The following is a 15,268-nucleotide window of genomic DNA, read 5'->3' on the forward strand; positions in this document are numbered from 1 at the left end:
AGATATAATCTTAGAGATGGAGTCTTAGTACATGCTGAACCAGAGTCAACATAGTGACATGGCTACCAGAAAAGAAGACACAATTGTAGGCACACTTAGGGGAATTAATATTAGTTGTCGTTGATGTAATTTTGTGTTAGCAAGACCCTACTTCAAGTATGATACTGTGATGGTATGTGGGAATGACCTTGGGAGACAGGAGGAAGACCCACAGCCAGGGCAACCGTCTGATAAGAGGTAGCTCAGTCCGCAGAGGGGGGAAAAGCACGGGAACTGTTTCAGAAGGGACCCTCCCTAGTTTTCCAGAGACTAAAAAGAGGGGAAAGGAGAAATATTTTCAGTGTTGCAAGATTCTGTTTATTGTCAGCTTACAAATAAAGATACTGCTAATGCTCCTGGTTGTGCTTCTTGTCTGGTCTACCTCGAAGGGCTAAAAGATACCTTGATCTGGGCTCCCCATCTTAAGAAGGATTCAGAGAAACAGAAGTCTTGAGACTTCTTAGTCTTGAGAAGCAGGAATCTCCGGGGGGGGGGGTGTCAAATAAACTTTAAAAAATTAGAAAATCAAGATGGCAGCTGCAATCAAAGCCCTGCCTTCTCTACAGACATCACAGCCACCATCTTGACATTTTTGACACACAGACCCCTCCAGTGAGAAGATGAATCTAGGGATTGGGGTGACACAGAAGAAGGTCCAACTCTGCTTTCTGTCATTCCCAAATATAAGAAGTAGAATAATGACCTACATTTCAGGAAGAGCAGTTTGATGGTGGAACCCATTGCCTCCTGGGGAAGTGGTTTCCATTTGCTGGACCCACACACAAACAACTGTTGGTTGGGTATGCTTCAATTCACATCCCTTTCTTGAGATGCTAGGAGTTGTAGTTCAGCCATATTTTGAAGGCCACAGGTTCCCCAGTGATTGATTGATTGATCACTGATGATCGATCAATGGATGTCTACATTATCCCATCAGAACAATAATAATTTCAGGGCAGGTAAATATTTGTGTATTTTCTGGTCTGCAACTCTTTGTGCTTCCCTTCCCCAACCAACAGTTTGTCATTCAACCAAGAAGTGAAGCAGGCAATTATCATCAGACGTTTTATGATTCTCCTGGCACTGTATGCAGATTCCCTGAGGAGGATCTTAGCAGGTCATACCCATCCTTGCAGAATGATAACCTTCTTGTGTTTCATATAATTGAGTAACCAATTTGTTAATGGGAAACTACACAAGAACCATTTTGTCTGTGAATGCCTGCATCTGTGTGTGGCACATCACTGGGCAGGATAAAAAGTCAATGTATGACAATGTAAGGGGAATTTAAATGTTTTATCAGAGCTTTATAACTATAATGATAGGACTGGGTTGACATGCTGAACCATAATGTAATTTGCTTGGTTCTAGCTTAGCCTGCTATGTGAACCTTGTCACTGTGGTTTGTAAATCATCATTATTTATTTAAATGTTTAAATAAATCATGATTTATTTAAATTCTCTTAAATGTTGTATGCACCCAGCTTATTGTGGCTTATTCCACAAACCATGACTGAAGAAGCTGGGATTTAGTGCCATGTGCAAACCCAGTCAGGAAGATTTTGTAGCCAGGGCCTTAGCTACAAAATAAGGCAATGTTTATATTTCCAAAGAAACTCTGGGAGGAACAAAACTTGCACTAGGCATAAAAACAAGATTTGTTGATTGAAACATTTTTATTCCCCTAGTCTATTTGATTCACAACACACACAGATTCCTGATCATTTCAGACACGGCTGTATTGAAGAGGCCCCATCTTATGGACAATAAACCACCAACTCCTTGCTAAATAATCATGGAGCAATGGACTCACTGACCACGGCCTGCAGTTGGCACACAATTTCTACACATGAGCTACGTCCTACATAAAGGCGATGGCTCTAATTTCTAGCACCTTTTGAAAGGTTCATCCATCCTGAAAACAGTGGACACCTGTTGAGATCCTGGGAGAGGCAATCAAAATAACTGTGTGAGTTTTCTACTTCCGTTCCCACCACAAATTGCCATTAGATATTGCTATTCCCCACTTCACTGTGCAGGGAGAGGAAAGAAGGGGATTCCCCCACCCTTGAACCTGGTTAATTTAGAATCGATTGAGGAGAACCTTTTGCTTGCTAGCCAACCTCAACGCTTCCTCCTACAATTGCCTTAATACTAAATTAGTACCAGGAATAGATGGGTCATAAAATATATAAATGGATCTTTCAGATCAAAATGGGATTGTGTGATTCACCCAGCAAGATGGAATGGAACAGAACAGCAAACAACCTTTGTTCAAGGTGATCAAGTATACAGAGCTGACTCTTCTTTGGAAACCAGATATATCACATTTAAATTCCCTCTATGCTGGATTGCCCCTTAAAATGAAGAGATGGACAATTTGAACAGGATCCCAGACTTTTGAACTAATCCTTCTAGTGCAGTCTTCCCTAAAGCAGGACCCTGCAAATGACTTGGAATACAGATCCCATCACCCATCAGCCTGCATGATCCAACAAAACTGGAGAATGATAGATTGGGGAAGGCCCTTACAGCTGTTCCTTTAACACCACTATGGTTTGCAGTGATTAGCCAGCATTCTGTGCTCCAGATGTTTTCCTGTGTCTGATCTCAGATCATTAAACCTCTATTAAAGGGTCAGGAGGAACAAATCAGCTTAAACTTTTTCTGACTGATCACAGTTAGGTTTCCTCATTTGGGCATCAGAACATTCCCTTACTTATGGTGCAGTCTCAGCAAATCTAGAAATGGAGTCCGAGGGCTTGACTGGAGTTTCTGTTGCATTCACAGCAAATTTGCACTCTAGAAAACATGATCAACTTGGCATGTCCAGATATTGCGCAGGGCTGTATGGCAGATGAGAAGGGAGGCATGAAGTGGTGGGGAAGGAAAGGGAATGAGGACAGAGATTCCCTAAGAGGGGGAACAAAGTTGGGACATGCATAATCTGTAGGCAAGGGGCATGTGCAAAGAAGGCAGACAAGCATCTCTTTCATGCAGGACTGTATGTGAGAGCAGGCTTTGCCTCTGGTGGTTGGGCTCTCCTGCCTTCTTTGAGCTGAACAGCATCAGATCAAAACTGTTCAGTCCCAATAGACCTTTCCTGCTTTTTTCTCCCTGCTCTTTTGGTTGCTGTTCCCAGACCTGAGGCACTGAGCAGCGAAGCATCAGCCAGGCATCACCAACAGTCCTGATGGAGAACTGGTGTGGTTGCTCCAGTGGGCCTGTGGACTGTGATCATGCAAACTATCCACATCCATTGAAGGGCTGGTCCCTTGATCCTAACACCGTTCCATTCTACGTCTTCTCTATCTAATCGACTCACCCATGATGACCTCCCTTACTGTCCAGTCCAAGGTCCATTGTCAAAGGAATAAATAAGTCCCCACAGGGCATGAGCAGGTTCGATCTCTAACAGATTCATCAAGGGATATTAATCACTGGACTTAGGAAGACTCTGAAGGATGACTGCTAGTGATAGTAAAAAATACTGTGTAAGGTGGGCCCGCGATTTGGTTCATTATAAGGCAGCTTTGTTTAATTTATAACCTTCTCTATTTTGATCCACTTTTCGGAATATTGGCTCAGAAGGAAGCTGGACTCATTCTATCAAGTGGTAAACCTGAAATATACTATTTTGGGCTGCAGAAAGATGAGATCATATTTGAATATGCCCTCATGGGAATGGAGGGAGGAGGCAGGATAGAATCTCTGCACACAGAAGTTAATATAGCAGGGAAGAATCTGACCCATGTTTTTTTACTGGGTCTAAAATTCTGCATGTATATTCTTTGTATTTATGGAGATATATTCAAATATGGAATCCCTTATAGTCCAGTCCAAGAAACCTTCACCGTTTTATGCTGATGGTGTAATTAAATGTCATATAAATCTATCCCTATGAATAGCTGGGGCCGTCATGAAGTAAAGCAAAATCAGCAACTTGTAAAGGTTCATAATTGTAGTTTAGAGTTGGGTTGATCAGCAGTGGCTCTGGGGCCATAGATATAGCAGGATGAGGTAGCAAAATTGGTTGTATAAGTAGGGGGTAGGGTTTTTTTTAATGGAAAACTATCCTATCTTTGCCTGTTGTGATTTTTATTTTCACTAAAAATAAACATCACAACTCTGGTGTTAGGAAATACAATATGTTCCATTCTGAGCATATGTTGTTGTGTATCTAGATCAGTGGCTGGCTGGGGAATTCTGGAAGTTGAAGTCCACTCATCTTAAAGTGGCCAAGTTTGGACAACACTGGTCTAGATTATATTTATACCTAGACTCTGAATGCTCTTTTAACACAACAGCCATCATCAGCAGCTGTATTTTAAAGTATTTAAAGCTTGGTAAGAATTTAACTAGTTTCATTTTGAAATATACAAACCCTCCTGTAAGTAAGGGCAAATTTCAGGATAAATAAATAGCTAGTGCAAATGCAATCCCAAATGGGATCGACTGATGGATGGATGATGTGCCATCAAGTCAGTGTTAACTTTGAGCAACTACAGAGAGTTTCTCCAGAAAAACCCAGATGCACAAACAACATATTATGTAAATTGGGGAAAACTTCAGCTTAATATCATCTTCAATTTTTTAATTATGATTTTCCCCAAATTCTCTTGCCTATTATAGCAAGAGAAGGAAGACAGGTAGAGCTTGGACTGCCTTTTAGTTGTTCTCATAGGGTTTCTGGATTTCAAATGGTTGCAAAATTTGATTGGCTATATTCACCTGTTGAGTTTCATGACAGGCTACTATTAAATTAAAGATTACCAAAAATTCACAACGCAACTAGCCACAGTCAAAAGAAGAGGCATGAGTTGGAGATCTGGAACAAGGAGAGGAAAGGTCACTGTCTGGACCAAATATCCTACCAAACTGTGTTTAGTTTGAGCATTTTATCAGGATTTGTCCACAAGTAGAACATTTCAGTCTATAGTTGGAGGCATGTCTTATATGAATGTGCCCCTATATAAAAGCTTCTTTGGGATAAAAGGTAGCAAACTAGAGACCATATTTCCATCCCAGCTTGTTCCATGTTGTGCTAGGTTTTTACATTTTCTGCAGGGCAGGGGTATCCTCAGGGTATGGTCAAAAAGGTCAAGGTGGCAGCCACAACTATGTAATGAAAGCTTTGCCTGTTTTCTTATGTGCAACACGCAAGACACATAAAAATCAGGTAGAGCTTTGACTGTGCTATTGCAGTTGCCACCTTGACTTTTTACCACACTTGCAGACACTCCAGCTGCAGGGGAACTTAACAAAATGTGACACCCCCCCTCCTATTCTTTGAAATCACACCATCTGTTCTACCACTCCAGGACTGTCATTTCATTCTGCTGCAGGTATCTCCCAGGCCTCAATTGTGACCACGCTGATGAGATGACTTCTGCAAAGATCAAGGGTGGGGCATTTCAAAGAGATCCCTATTGCTCAGGAACTGGGAAGTATGTACTGAGTCCTTGGTTAAGGTTATTGTCTCTTGGCAGTATCCTGCAGTATAACGTCTGCATAATATCATAGCTTAGCTGCAGGGGAAAGTTGTGTAGGTAAAGCTTCTGCTGTGATGCTGCCTGTCCCCTTAAATGACTCCCTATTAGAGCACAAGGAAGGGTGGGCCTGGGCAAATTCTTGGGCATTAATCCCATACTTTTGTCCATTAATCCTCACAAAACTGATTGTGATGCCAATGTCATGTTTATGAGAGATACAGTGGACAGCTGTGGTCCAGTGTTGCAGAGGCTGCTCTTATGAGACAAGATGAGGCACCCACCTTGGATGCAGTGTGTCAGTGACCAGTTTGGAGACCAGAGAAGATTGGGTGCAAGTCATCAGGATATTCTGCACTGGACAATCCTGACCATCTTTTCACTGCAGATGGCTGTGCAGAAAATCTCTGCAAATGAGGGTGGGAGGGAAGGTGCCATCTGGACTTTTCATGGGAGGAGCCAACATATTATACACTAACCTTGACCAAATATGGTATCAGCTGACTTTATATCAGCCTCCCTCAACCTGATGCCCTCCAGATGTGGCTAAATGGCCATGGTGGCCAGGAATTGTAAGAGTTGTAGTCTAACACTTCTCTAGGTACTAGATAGGTTCTTGTGCTTCCTCCCACTTGAATGTTATAGCTTTCAATCACTTCTTCCTTTAGTCAGATCTACTCCCATCTTTGCCACAAACATACTGGATAATCCAAAGACCCCTATATCACCATCTGAATGAGTTGGGCAAATTAATTGTCAACGTTGATTAACTGAGCTCCTGCAAGCTGTGTAGGATTTCCCCATTGTTTCATTCCAAACCCAAAATCTACCCTTGATGAATAATGACCATGGTTTCTTTCTTGACTATGGGATAGATTCCTTGGCCTGCTGCAAGGACCCATTTGCAAGGACCCACAACTCTGTATAGCCAAGTGTCCTTGCAAAGGAATGCAGGATCCACAGATACAGCCCACCTCGGTGAGCCCACCCTTCTCTCATAGGATTTTAGTGCCTTCTGGACACAAGAGAGAGCAGCCACAGAGCAGGGGAAATGATTATCTGTACTGGTACCTGCTGGCAGGATGAATGGTTTTGTCTTTAACGTCTTGATAAAAACCCTGAAACTGTTTCCATCTTGCTACTAATTCTGCCTCGGTTCTAGAGGTTCTAAGTTTCCTTCCTTTATGCCCCAGAAAGAAATATGGAACGCCAAGCCAAAAGACCCATCTGAATAGGATCACTTACATTGGATTTTGGATTGGGCCAACACCTGGGGAATTCTAGCCAGGAGCACTACTAGCCAAAATTGTGGGCTTCTCTCTAACCCCCTCCTCTCCTTAGCACAGTTCAACTTCCTTATACTGTGGGGAAGCTGGTCTCAGTATTGTCTCTTCTGCCCGGTGAGCATGACTTCTGAGATGTCGGTAAAGGTGTGAGGTCCCACGGAAGTGCTGCTCGCATTGGGGGCAGGGATACAGCCTCTCATCCACGTGCACGCACTGGTGTTTGAGCAAAGCGGAGGCATCAGCACACGGCGTGCCACAATTCCCACATGCATGGGCAGGGAGCTGTGTACTGTCTGGGTTGAGGTGGTGAGCGTGTTGGTGGCGCTGGAAATGCAAGGTGCTGTTGAAGCTCTTGCCACAGTCCGGGCAGATGTGGGGCTGTCCCCCAGCATGGGTGCGCTGGTGTCGGTAAAGGTGGGACGTGCGCCCAAAGCGCTTGCCACAGTCCCCACAGGAGTAGGGCCTCTCACCTGTGTGAATGCGTCGATGTCGCTCCCAGTGGGAGCTCCACGTAAAACTGAGCCCGCATTCCCCACAGTGGTACGGCTTATCAGTAGAGATGTGAAGCCGCCGGTGCTGAGCCAGCTGACTGCGGGTGCTGAAGCTCTGCCCGCACTCCCCACAACCAAAGGGCTTATCGGCAGTGCCGTGGAGGCGGCGGTGGCGGGCCAGCTGGGACCGCCCCCCAAAGCTCTGCCCACATTCAGAGCACTGGTGGCTCTGGTCCCCCCCAATCAAGTGCAGGCGCTGGTGCTTCACCAGTGCCAAGCCATCGGCAAAGGCTTTACCACAAAGGGTGCACTTGTAGGGCTTGCGGCCGCGATGGGTACGCTGGTGCTGGTCGAAGTGTAGTGTGGTACTGAAGCTGCGCCCGCAGTAGGTACAGATGTAGGCCCGGGTCACGTTGGCGGCTGCATTGGTGCCATGAGTGCGCTGATGTCGGTAGAGGTGGGAACTGCGGCTAAAGCTCTTGCCACACTCGTTGCAGGGGTAGGGCTTCTCCCCGGTGTGAATGCGCAGGTGCCGGGCAAAATGGGAACTCCAGGAGAAGCTCTTGCCACAGTCACTGCACTGGAAGGGCAGCCGGCCAGTGTGAAGCCGCTGGTGAGTCACCAGTTCTGTGTTGCGGCGGAAACACCGCCCACATTCAGCACACTGGTAGGGCAAGCCCCGGGTGGGCAGGAGGGCGGGGGAGGGAGTTCCTGGTGAGGCGTTGGCACTGGCATGCGCCCGCTGATGTCTGTACAAGTTAGAGCTAACGTTGAAGCTTTTGCCACAGTCTTCACAATGGAAAGGGCGCTCGCCTGTGTGCGTGCGCCGATGCTTGCTGTAGTGTGAGCTGCAGCTGAAGACCTTCCCGCAGTCCTCACACTCGTAGCCCTTCTGCAGGACCAAGATGGGCGGCCCCTCTCCTGCTAGGACCTTGCTGCTGCCAGACGGTTGCACCACCCTCCAGCGCAGGCTCTTGCAGTTCCCTGAAACCATCCTGGCATCCAGCTTTAGCAGCTCAGGTCGGTGCTGCTGCGGAACCTCTTCCTCTTCACTCTCTTCCTCTTCCTCGCTGCCTAATCCCTCACCTGGAAGGAAGGAAACACAAAGGGCCATCACCTTTCCAACATGGTAGTCCATGTGCTGAAGGAATGGCCAAAGCCTGAAGAATAGGACTGGCACTTATTCTCTTAGGTTCCTCCAAATCTCAGCTTTCAGTTGCTACGTTCTCTAAATCATGGTTGCCTATTTCGAGCCGTATTACACCCTAGCCAGCATGCAGCCGTCTTTTTCCCCCTCTCTGGTCTTGCTGTGAGACTTGGGGATTGCAGAAGAATAAAGGGATCAGCAGCAAGGAAATGCATGCATCGTTACTTTTCAATTCTCATTCAGGTTACTGTCCTGTAAACAGACCACAGCGAATGAGGTGCCTCCCTCATCTAATACAGTGTTTCTCAACCTTGGCAACTTTAAGATATGTGGACTTCAACTCCCAGAATTCCCCAGCCAGCAAGGCTGGCTGGAGAATTCTGGGAGTTGAAGTCCACATATCTTAAAGTTGCTAAAGTTGAGAAACACTGATCTAATATAAGGCAGTAACTGAAGAATCTGTCCATTCTTCATCTTCATCTTGGCCTCAGGAATGAGCCAAGTGAAATACTGCAAGAATGGGCAGAACAAGTAATCTGCTGGAGAACCCTACCCTAGGCGAGGTGTTCAATTTGATATTGATTGCAATAGAAACCCCATGGGTCAGCTATCATTTCCACAATCTAGGGTTTTGGTCCAGTCCTCCTCATCCAACATTCTGTCTCCTCTTGTGGTGACCTCCAGTCATGTGAAATTGTAATAGATATCCAGCTAGGAGAAAGGCAGACTGAACTTGAATAGAATTGCTCATCTGACAAACTGGCTGACCTTTTCAAGTTAGGTGTCAGAAGCCCTGTAATATTTTTCCCCCCTAAATTCATCTACCTCTTTTCTATTTAAAAAACACTCCATTATTACTGCCACATTTCAAGGCTTATCTTTCAAATCAAATACATCACCAAATGTCTGGACCTCCAGTTTCTCAAGATACCTGTGTGGTTTAGAGGAGAAGGGGTGGGAGTATGAGTGGGGAGACCCAGGTCCTAGGCCAACCTTCAGCTGCAGAAGCTCCCCGGGTGACTTTGGGCCTGTCACTCTCTCTAAGTCCATGAAGTTATTATTGTGGGGAAAAATAGGATGAGGGAGCGCTATGTAACTGCCTTCAGCTCCTGTACAAAACGTGGGATGTAAATAAAACAAATAAGCAAATGATAATAAAATGATCTTTTTTCAGCAACATACCACATGTATGCACCGTGTGTTTATTTCTGGGTGAGACCTTTTGTATGGGCATTATGTTGGAAAGCTTTGAATAAATGCTTTGCCTCACATCTCATTTTTCTGGTTTTGGCAATCCGGATTTGATTATTTTACCATTTAGCAGCATTTCCTGGCCTTCTTTGTAGCCTTTGGAGGGCCAGAGGGTGCAGAAATTCCCCTTTGCACTCTTGCCTAAATCTACCTCAAGGCCACTGACTTGATCCATGTAAGGTTGGAGCATAAATGGAGTTAAGGTTCATGTTCCCACCAACCCAATAACGTGTGAAGGAAGGCATGTTGAAGAGAGAAGCTGAGATCTGCTACCTGTGTGCACTCCTCTCCTCACCTAAACTGGCTCTTCTTGGGTTCTCCCTACTGCCAGGCTCCAGGATGCTAGACTCCTCTTCCTCTTTCACCAAGAAAATCTCACTGGGTTTGGAACTTGGAGATCCTGCTTGAAGAGGAAAAAACCAAAATTAGCTTTGCTGAGTTGCGTGATTCCATCCTTCTTTTTGATCTGTTCTCCTCTTTAGCTGCAGTTTCCACCATCAATCCAGGGACCAGCTCCTTGTTCATCCAGAGAAAATTTATCATTCCACTTACGTAATGATGGGCTGGGTTTACACAACATGCTCACCCATAAACCTACTCATTACAAGATGGCTTAATACAGTGTTTTTCAACCTTAATCCCACCAAATGTAGCTCCTTAACAGACGGGACCTGCAACTTATCTCTTCTGTCAGACCTAATGAGACAGGCAGATGTCATCAGGAAGAGGCAGTTCCTCAAATATGCCACGTAGGGCTTTAGAGATCAAAACCAGCACCTTCAATTGGACCTGGAAGCAAACCAGCAACCAGCGCAGCTCGCAGAGCAGAGGTATAACATGTGCCATTTTAGGAGCACGCATACTGTAACTCCCTGCGCTGCCTTATTTTTCAGCAGCTGAAGCTTCTGAATACTCTTCAAGGGCAGCCCCCTGTAGAGTGCATTACAGTAGTCCACTTGGGAGGTGACTAGGGCATGAGTGAGCGTAAGCAGACCCTCCCAATCTAACTGGCACACAACACGAAGCTGTGCAAAGGCCCTCCTAGCCACGATTGCCCCTGCTCCTCAAGTAGGAGTCGCAAGTTCAGGAGGACCCCCAGGTTGCACACTGGGTCTGTTTGGGGCTTTGTAACCCAATCCAGTACCAAAAATGGCAAAGTACCAGAATCAGAAGGCCCTAAAACCCAAAAAACACTCAATTTTGCCAGGGTTCATCCAAAGCCTGTTCCCCATCCAGGCCCTCACAGCCCCCAGGAACCGGAATAGGACATCAACAGCATCACTTAATTCACCAGGGGCAGAGATATAGAATTGGGATGAGCTCACCCAGTGGCTTCATATAAATGTTGAGAAGGAAAGGAGAGACTACCAAACGCTGCAGAACTCCACACAGTAGGGACTGAGGGTGGGATCTTTCCTCTCCAATCACCATTGACTGATATCGACCCCAGAAAGAGGAGGAGAACCCACACAATACTGTACCACCCACCCCCAATCCAAGCCGATCCAGAAGGACACCATGGTTGATGGTATTGAAGGCTGTTGAGCTAGGATGGATACAAAACCACCATCCTGCCCCCGCCAGAGATCATCTAAAAGTGTGACCAATGCTGTTTCCGTCCCATACCCAGGCCTGAATCCTGACTGAAAGCGATCCAGATAATCTGCTTTATCCAGGGTCCTCTGAAGCTGTTGCATGACCACCTTCTCCATCACCTTCCCTAAAAAGGGAAGGTTAGATACTAGATGAAAATTGTCCCATGTAGTGGGGTCCAGCGATGATTTCTTGGGCGAACCAAGGCCTCCTTAAGAGGCAAAGGAACAACCCCCTCACCCAAGGAAGAATTCACCACCGCTAGAACCCACCCACACGGCACCCCCAGGCAGCTTTAATGAGCCAGAGGGGCATGGATCTAAAGAGCAGGTGGCTGAGCTCACGGTCATGAGCACTGTGCTACTTCCTCAGGCCCAACAGGTTCAAACCATTCCCAGATAACAGGGCAAGACTGCCCCAGGCATCTCCCTGGGACCTGCAATGAGGCCTAAGGCCAGCTAAGAATAAATTTGAGTGATTTTATCTGATGGATGCTGAGCAAATTCTTCCGCACGGCCCTGTAAGGGGCTCTCCAAACAACCCCCCCCCCGTTACCCAAGAGGGCACGGATCACCTGAAACAAGGCTGCCAGACACTGCGGATGCATTAAGGGTGAAGCATTGTTGCTTCACCGCCCTTACCGCCACAAGGTAAGGGGACAGGAATAACCATGTGCTCTTGAAGAAAAAACAGGTTATACATATAATAAGCAAATAAAATTATATTTACTCAGCGCCACTAGAGTTTCACAGGTCTCCTGGTGAGTTTCCTTGTAAACAGGCTTCTGTTTAGGATCCACAACTAGCCACTGATTCTCCATCATTCAGTCCCAAGCCACCTGCAGACAATTTACTGGCTCCTAAAACAAGAAAAATGTTGTTCACGCCATTGACATGTACATCTCCTCTTCTGGCAATTGCTAATAATCAGGGTTATGCAATAACAACAACAGCAATAACACTCAGCTGGAAGTCAGGACATGCTGTCTTTTTAAGTACAATTTCTAACTTTTCATTTTCATCCAGATTATCAGTTTGGTGCCCAGACTCACTTGGCTTTGTTATAGGTATTTACAGAGTAAGGTAACCCTGGAGCTCCTACCTTGAACTCTGTATATGCTTGAAATAGACTCTACTCTCAGTCCGTTCATAATCATCACTAATGTTGAACTAGATCTCACATTTTACCTAGCCAGAGAGGGACCAGGGTTTTTTGCAGGTTAAATTGCTCACATTCACACAGATGTGGACTCCACTTGGGCAGGGTCTCATGAGGTGAATCTGGCAATGCCTTGGGGGTCCTCTGAGGCCTGAGTTCTGCCTCCTGTAAGCTGGACCCCTGCCCTGATTTCTGTGGCTGGGACAGGTGTGAGATTTGGGATGAGATATCATCAGTATATTAATGATATTCACCTATACCTTGTCACCCCAGACTGAATTAGGGATGCTGTGGAAATCCTGACCTGATTCCTGGAAGCTGTAAGGGTCTGGAAGGACTAAAACAAACTCAGGTTAAATCCCTGCAAGATGAAGTTGCTATTTTTAGTGATAGATCTGGCTCTGTCCTAGCTCACGTTTGAGCTTCTGATGGTGTGACATTCCATGTTGAGGATGAGTTCTGTGATATGGGAGTTTTCTTAGACTTGTAGCAGCCTTTCCAATCTAGTGCTTTCCAGACGTCTTGGACAACAACAACTTTAATTCCCAGCCAGCCTGAAGGAGGGGAATAGCAGTCCAACACAACAAGGGAAGGAGCAGGCTTCCTTGATCAGTCCCTGAGCCATGAGTGGACCTTGTGCTGGTCCAGTCAGCCATCAAGTGACGAGAGCTGCAAACAAATCATTGCAGATGGAAGGTGTCAGGATCTGCGCAAGCTAGAAATCAAAGCATAATTAAAATGTAGAATAGTGATGCATAGTTGACAAGGTTAAATGTCCTTATCAACTCAAGTGATGACATCCACAGTAATTTCATTCATTCTGATAGGCCTTCTTATGTTATGCAAGAGACCTGGGCAATGAGAAATCAAGGTATCTACATGTCTGTGAACAAACCTACCTACATCTTTCCTACACATGAAAACCTGGCTACTGCTCCTCAGTCTTTTAATGAAGGATTATCCTGATTTGAAGAAAGCAGTTTGCTTAGCAACAAAATAGCATACAAGGAAATGCCTGGATAATGAACACCATAGCAAGAAGCCTATTGAGGTTTTACACCTGAGCGTCTTCAGTAGTGATGGAGGCTGTCAGTGGCCGTGTGAAGCAAGCTGGCACATCCCACAGAAGATTTTTTATTCTCTGCCTGATGCAGGGGAGTTAGAAAGTAAGCTCCCCAAATCTCTCTCTCCCTCCTTTGATTCTCATACAGTGGAATTTAAAAAGCAGAGCACCAGACAATCGAATCATAGCTTGTTTATGTGTGCACATGTATAAGTATCTATATGAACCCTATATATTGAATCCCTTATTTCCAAAGGCCTGCTCCAAAAATACCGTGTTTTCTAAAAGTCATTTGCCTCTGAATAATGTTGAAAATGTTAAGCAAGCAATCATGGACAATTACGGAGTTTTTTGTGAACTAGTATGCCTGGAAGAAAAGGAGATAATCCAGCACTTAACAAGAGTTGCTTCCTCCAGAAACAGGTGGCTGGCTTCACATATTCTACATCATGATTTGCTCGATCAACGTTTATTGACAAAACCACAACACACTATGCCGAAACCAAACCAATCGCCTTCGATTAATCATGGTGAGTGAATCAGATCTGCATGTAAAACAATGAAGAGGAACCACATAGCAATCTTGGCTATTGTGGTTTGAAAAAAGGTATTAAAGTCTCTTGATCCAGAAGAGACGATTGGTAGATTTTCATCACCTCATTGTGCTGAGCTTCATTCATAATAACACATGACAGTAATTATCTCCCTCTATAAAAATTGGGCTAAATCCTCAATTGCTTCAGTTCTCCTTCTTAAGTCACTCCGGTGTCTTCCCCATCTCAAAAAGGAGGGTGAGGTAGGTCGTTCCTTATTCCCATTTCATAAAGGAGAGAAACTGAGGCAGAGAGGGAGATCCAAGGCTACCTAGAGGAACTTCTATAAACACCAGGATCCCATCAGCCACATCCTTTCTCACATCTTTCGTGCAATAGCAGACATCTTAGAGCAATAAGACCCAATGCTTGTTCACATCCTTAGGGTGTTTATGCAAAACCTACATTTTCCAAGCGCCTTTACAGAGCCAGGTATGAGGCATGTGTGTCGTAAATTGCTGGGAACTGCACAAAGGAACCTTGGCCCGGCGAACGGAGGGGCTCCCACGCATCTGGCTCTCCAGATCTCCAAAGCGATCTGGGAAACTTTTGAAGGCGACCGAATTCCCCTTGGGCGGGCGGGACCATTGTTCGGTTCGGGGAGAAGGGAGCTGAAGGGGTCTCCCGCCAGAGTTTCCCAGGGTCCTCCCGTCCCGATCCTGGCTTTTCCCACCGCCCCTTTCTTTGAAGCGCTGATCGGCCGCCCCCCCCCCCCGCCCCCCAATCCTCCGCCCCGCGCCCGTTCCCCGGGGGGAGAGAGAATTGTGGAAGGGGGCGGGGAGAGGGCGAAGAGCGAAGGCTGCTCTTTGGGGAGAGCATCGCTTCCCTCGCTTCTCCCCACGGATCTCCCCTCCTCCTCGAGGCGCTCCCCTACCTGCCCTCTTCGGCTCCGGAGCCCCGCGGGCTGCAGGTCCCTCGAGGATCTCGACCCGAGCCCTTCAAACAATGAGGAAGTCTCTCGCCTCCCGGCCCGAGGTCTTCCCTCCGGGCCGTCTTGGCGCAGCTCCCGGCCTTTGGAGGCGCGGAGGGGGTGCGGGGAGCCCCCCGCTTGCAATCCGCGAGGGAGGCAGCCCGAGTCCGTGGGCAGGGAGGAGGCAGCCCCGTCCCACCAGCGCGAGTCCGGCTCTTCTCTGGCTTTCCTTTATGGTCCTCCGCCTC

The 15,268-nt window shown here is 46.4% G+C and overlaps 1 protein-coding gene across 1 annotated transcript; it reads right to left on the reverse strand.

The window, feature by feature from the left end:
• Nucleotides 1-1,727: 1,727 nt before the first annotated feature.
• On the reverse strand, nucleotides 1,728-15,259 carry LOC148216772 (uncharacterized). Its single transcript, XM_088134561.1, has 4 exons — nucleotides 14,985-15,259; nucleotides 12,026-12,155; nucleotides 9,999-10,106; nucleotides 1,728-8,391 (listed from the first exon to the last, which is right to left on the reverse strand). The coding sequence occupies exons 2-4, from the start codon at nucleotides 12,117-12,119 to the stop codon at nucleotides 6,866-6,868; spliced, it is 1,728 nt and encodes a 575-aa protein (XP_087990687.1). The 5' UTR covers nucleotides 12,120-12,155; nucleotides 14,985-15,259; the 3' UTR covers nucleotides 1,728-6,865.
• Nucleotides 15,260-15,268: the final 9 nt, after the last annotated feature.

This window comes from Python bivittatus, unplaced genomic scaffold (assembly GCF_059951505.1).
Source record: "Python bivittatus isolate LINGU-HERP-01145 unplaced genomic scaffold, Pbiv_v1 ctg000080_np1212, whole genome shotgun sequence".
In the NCBI taxonomy this organism is placed as follows: domain Eukaryota; kingdom Metazoa; phylum Chordata; class Lepidosauria; order Squamata; family Pythonidae; genus Python; species Python bivittatus.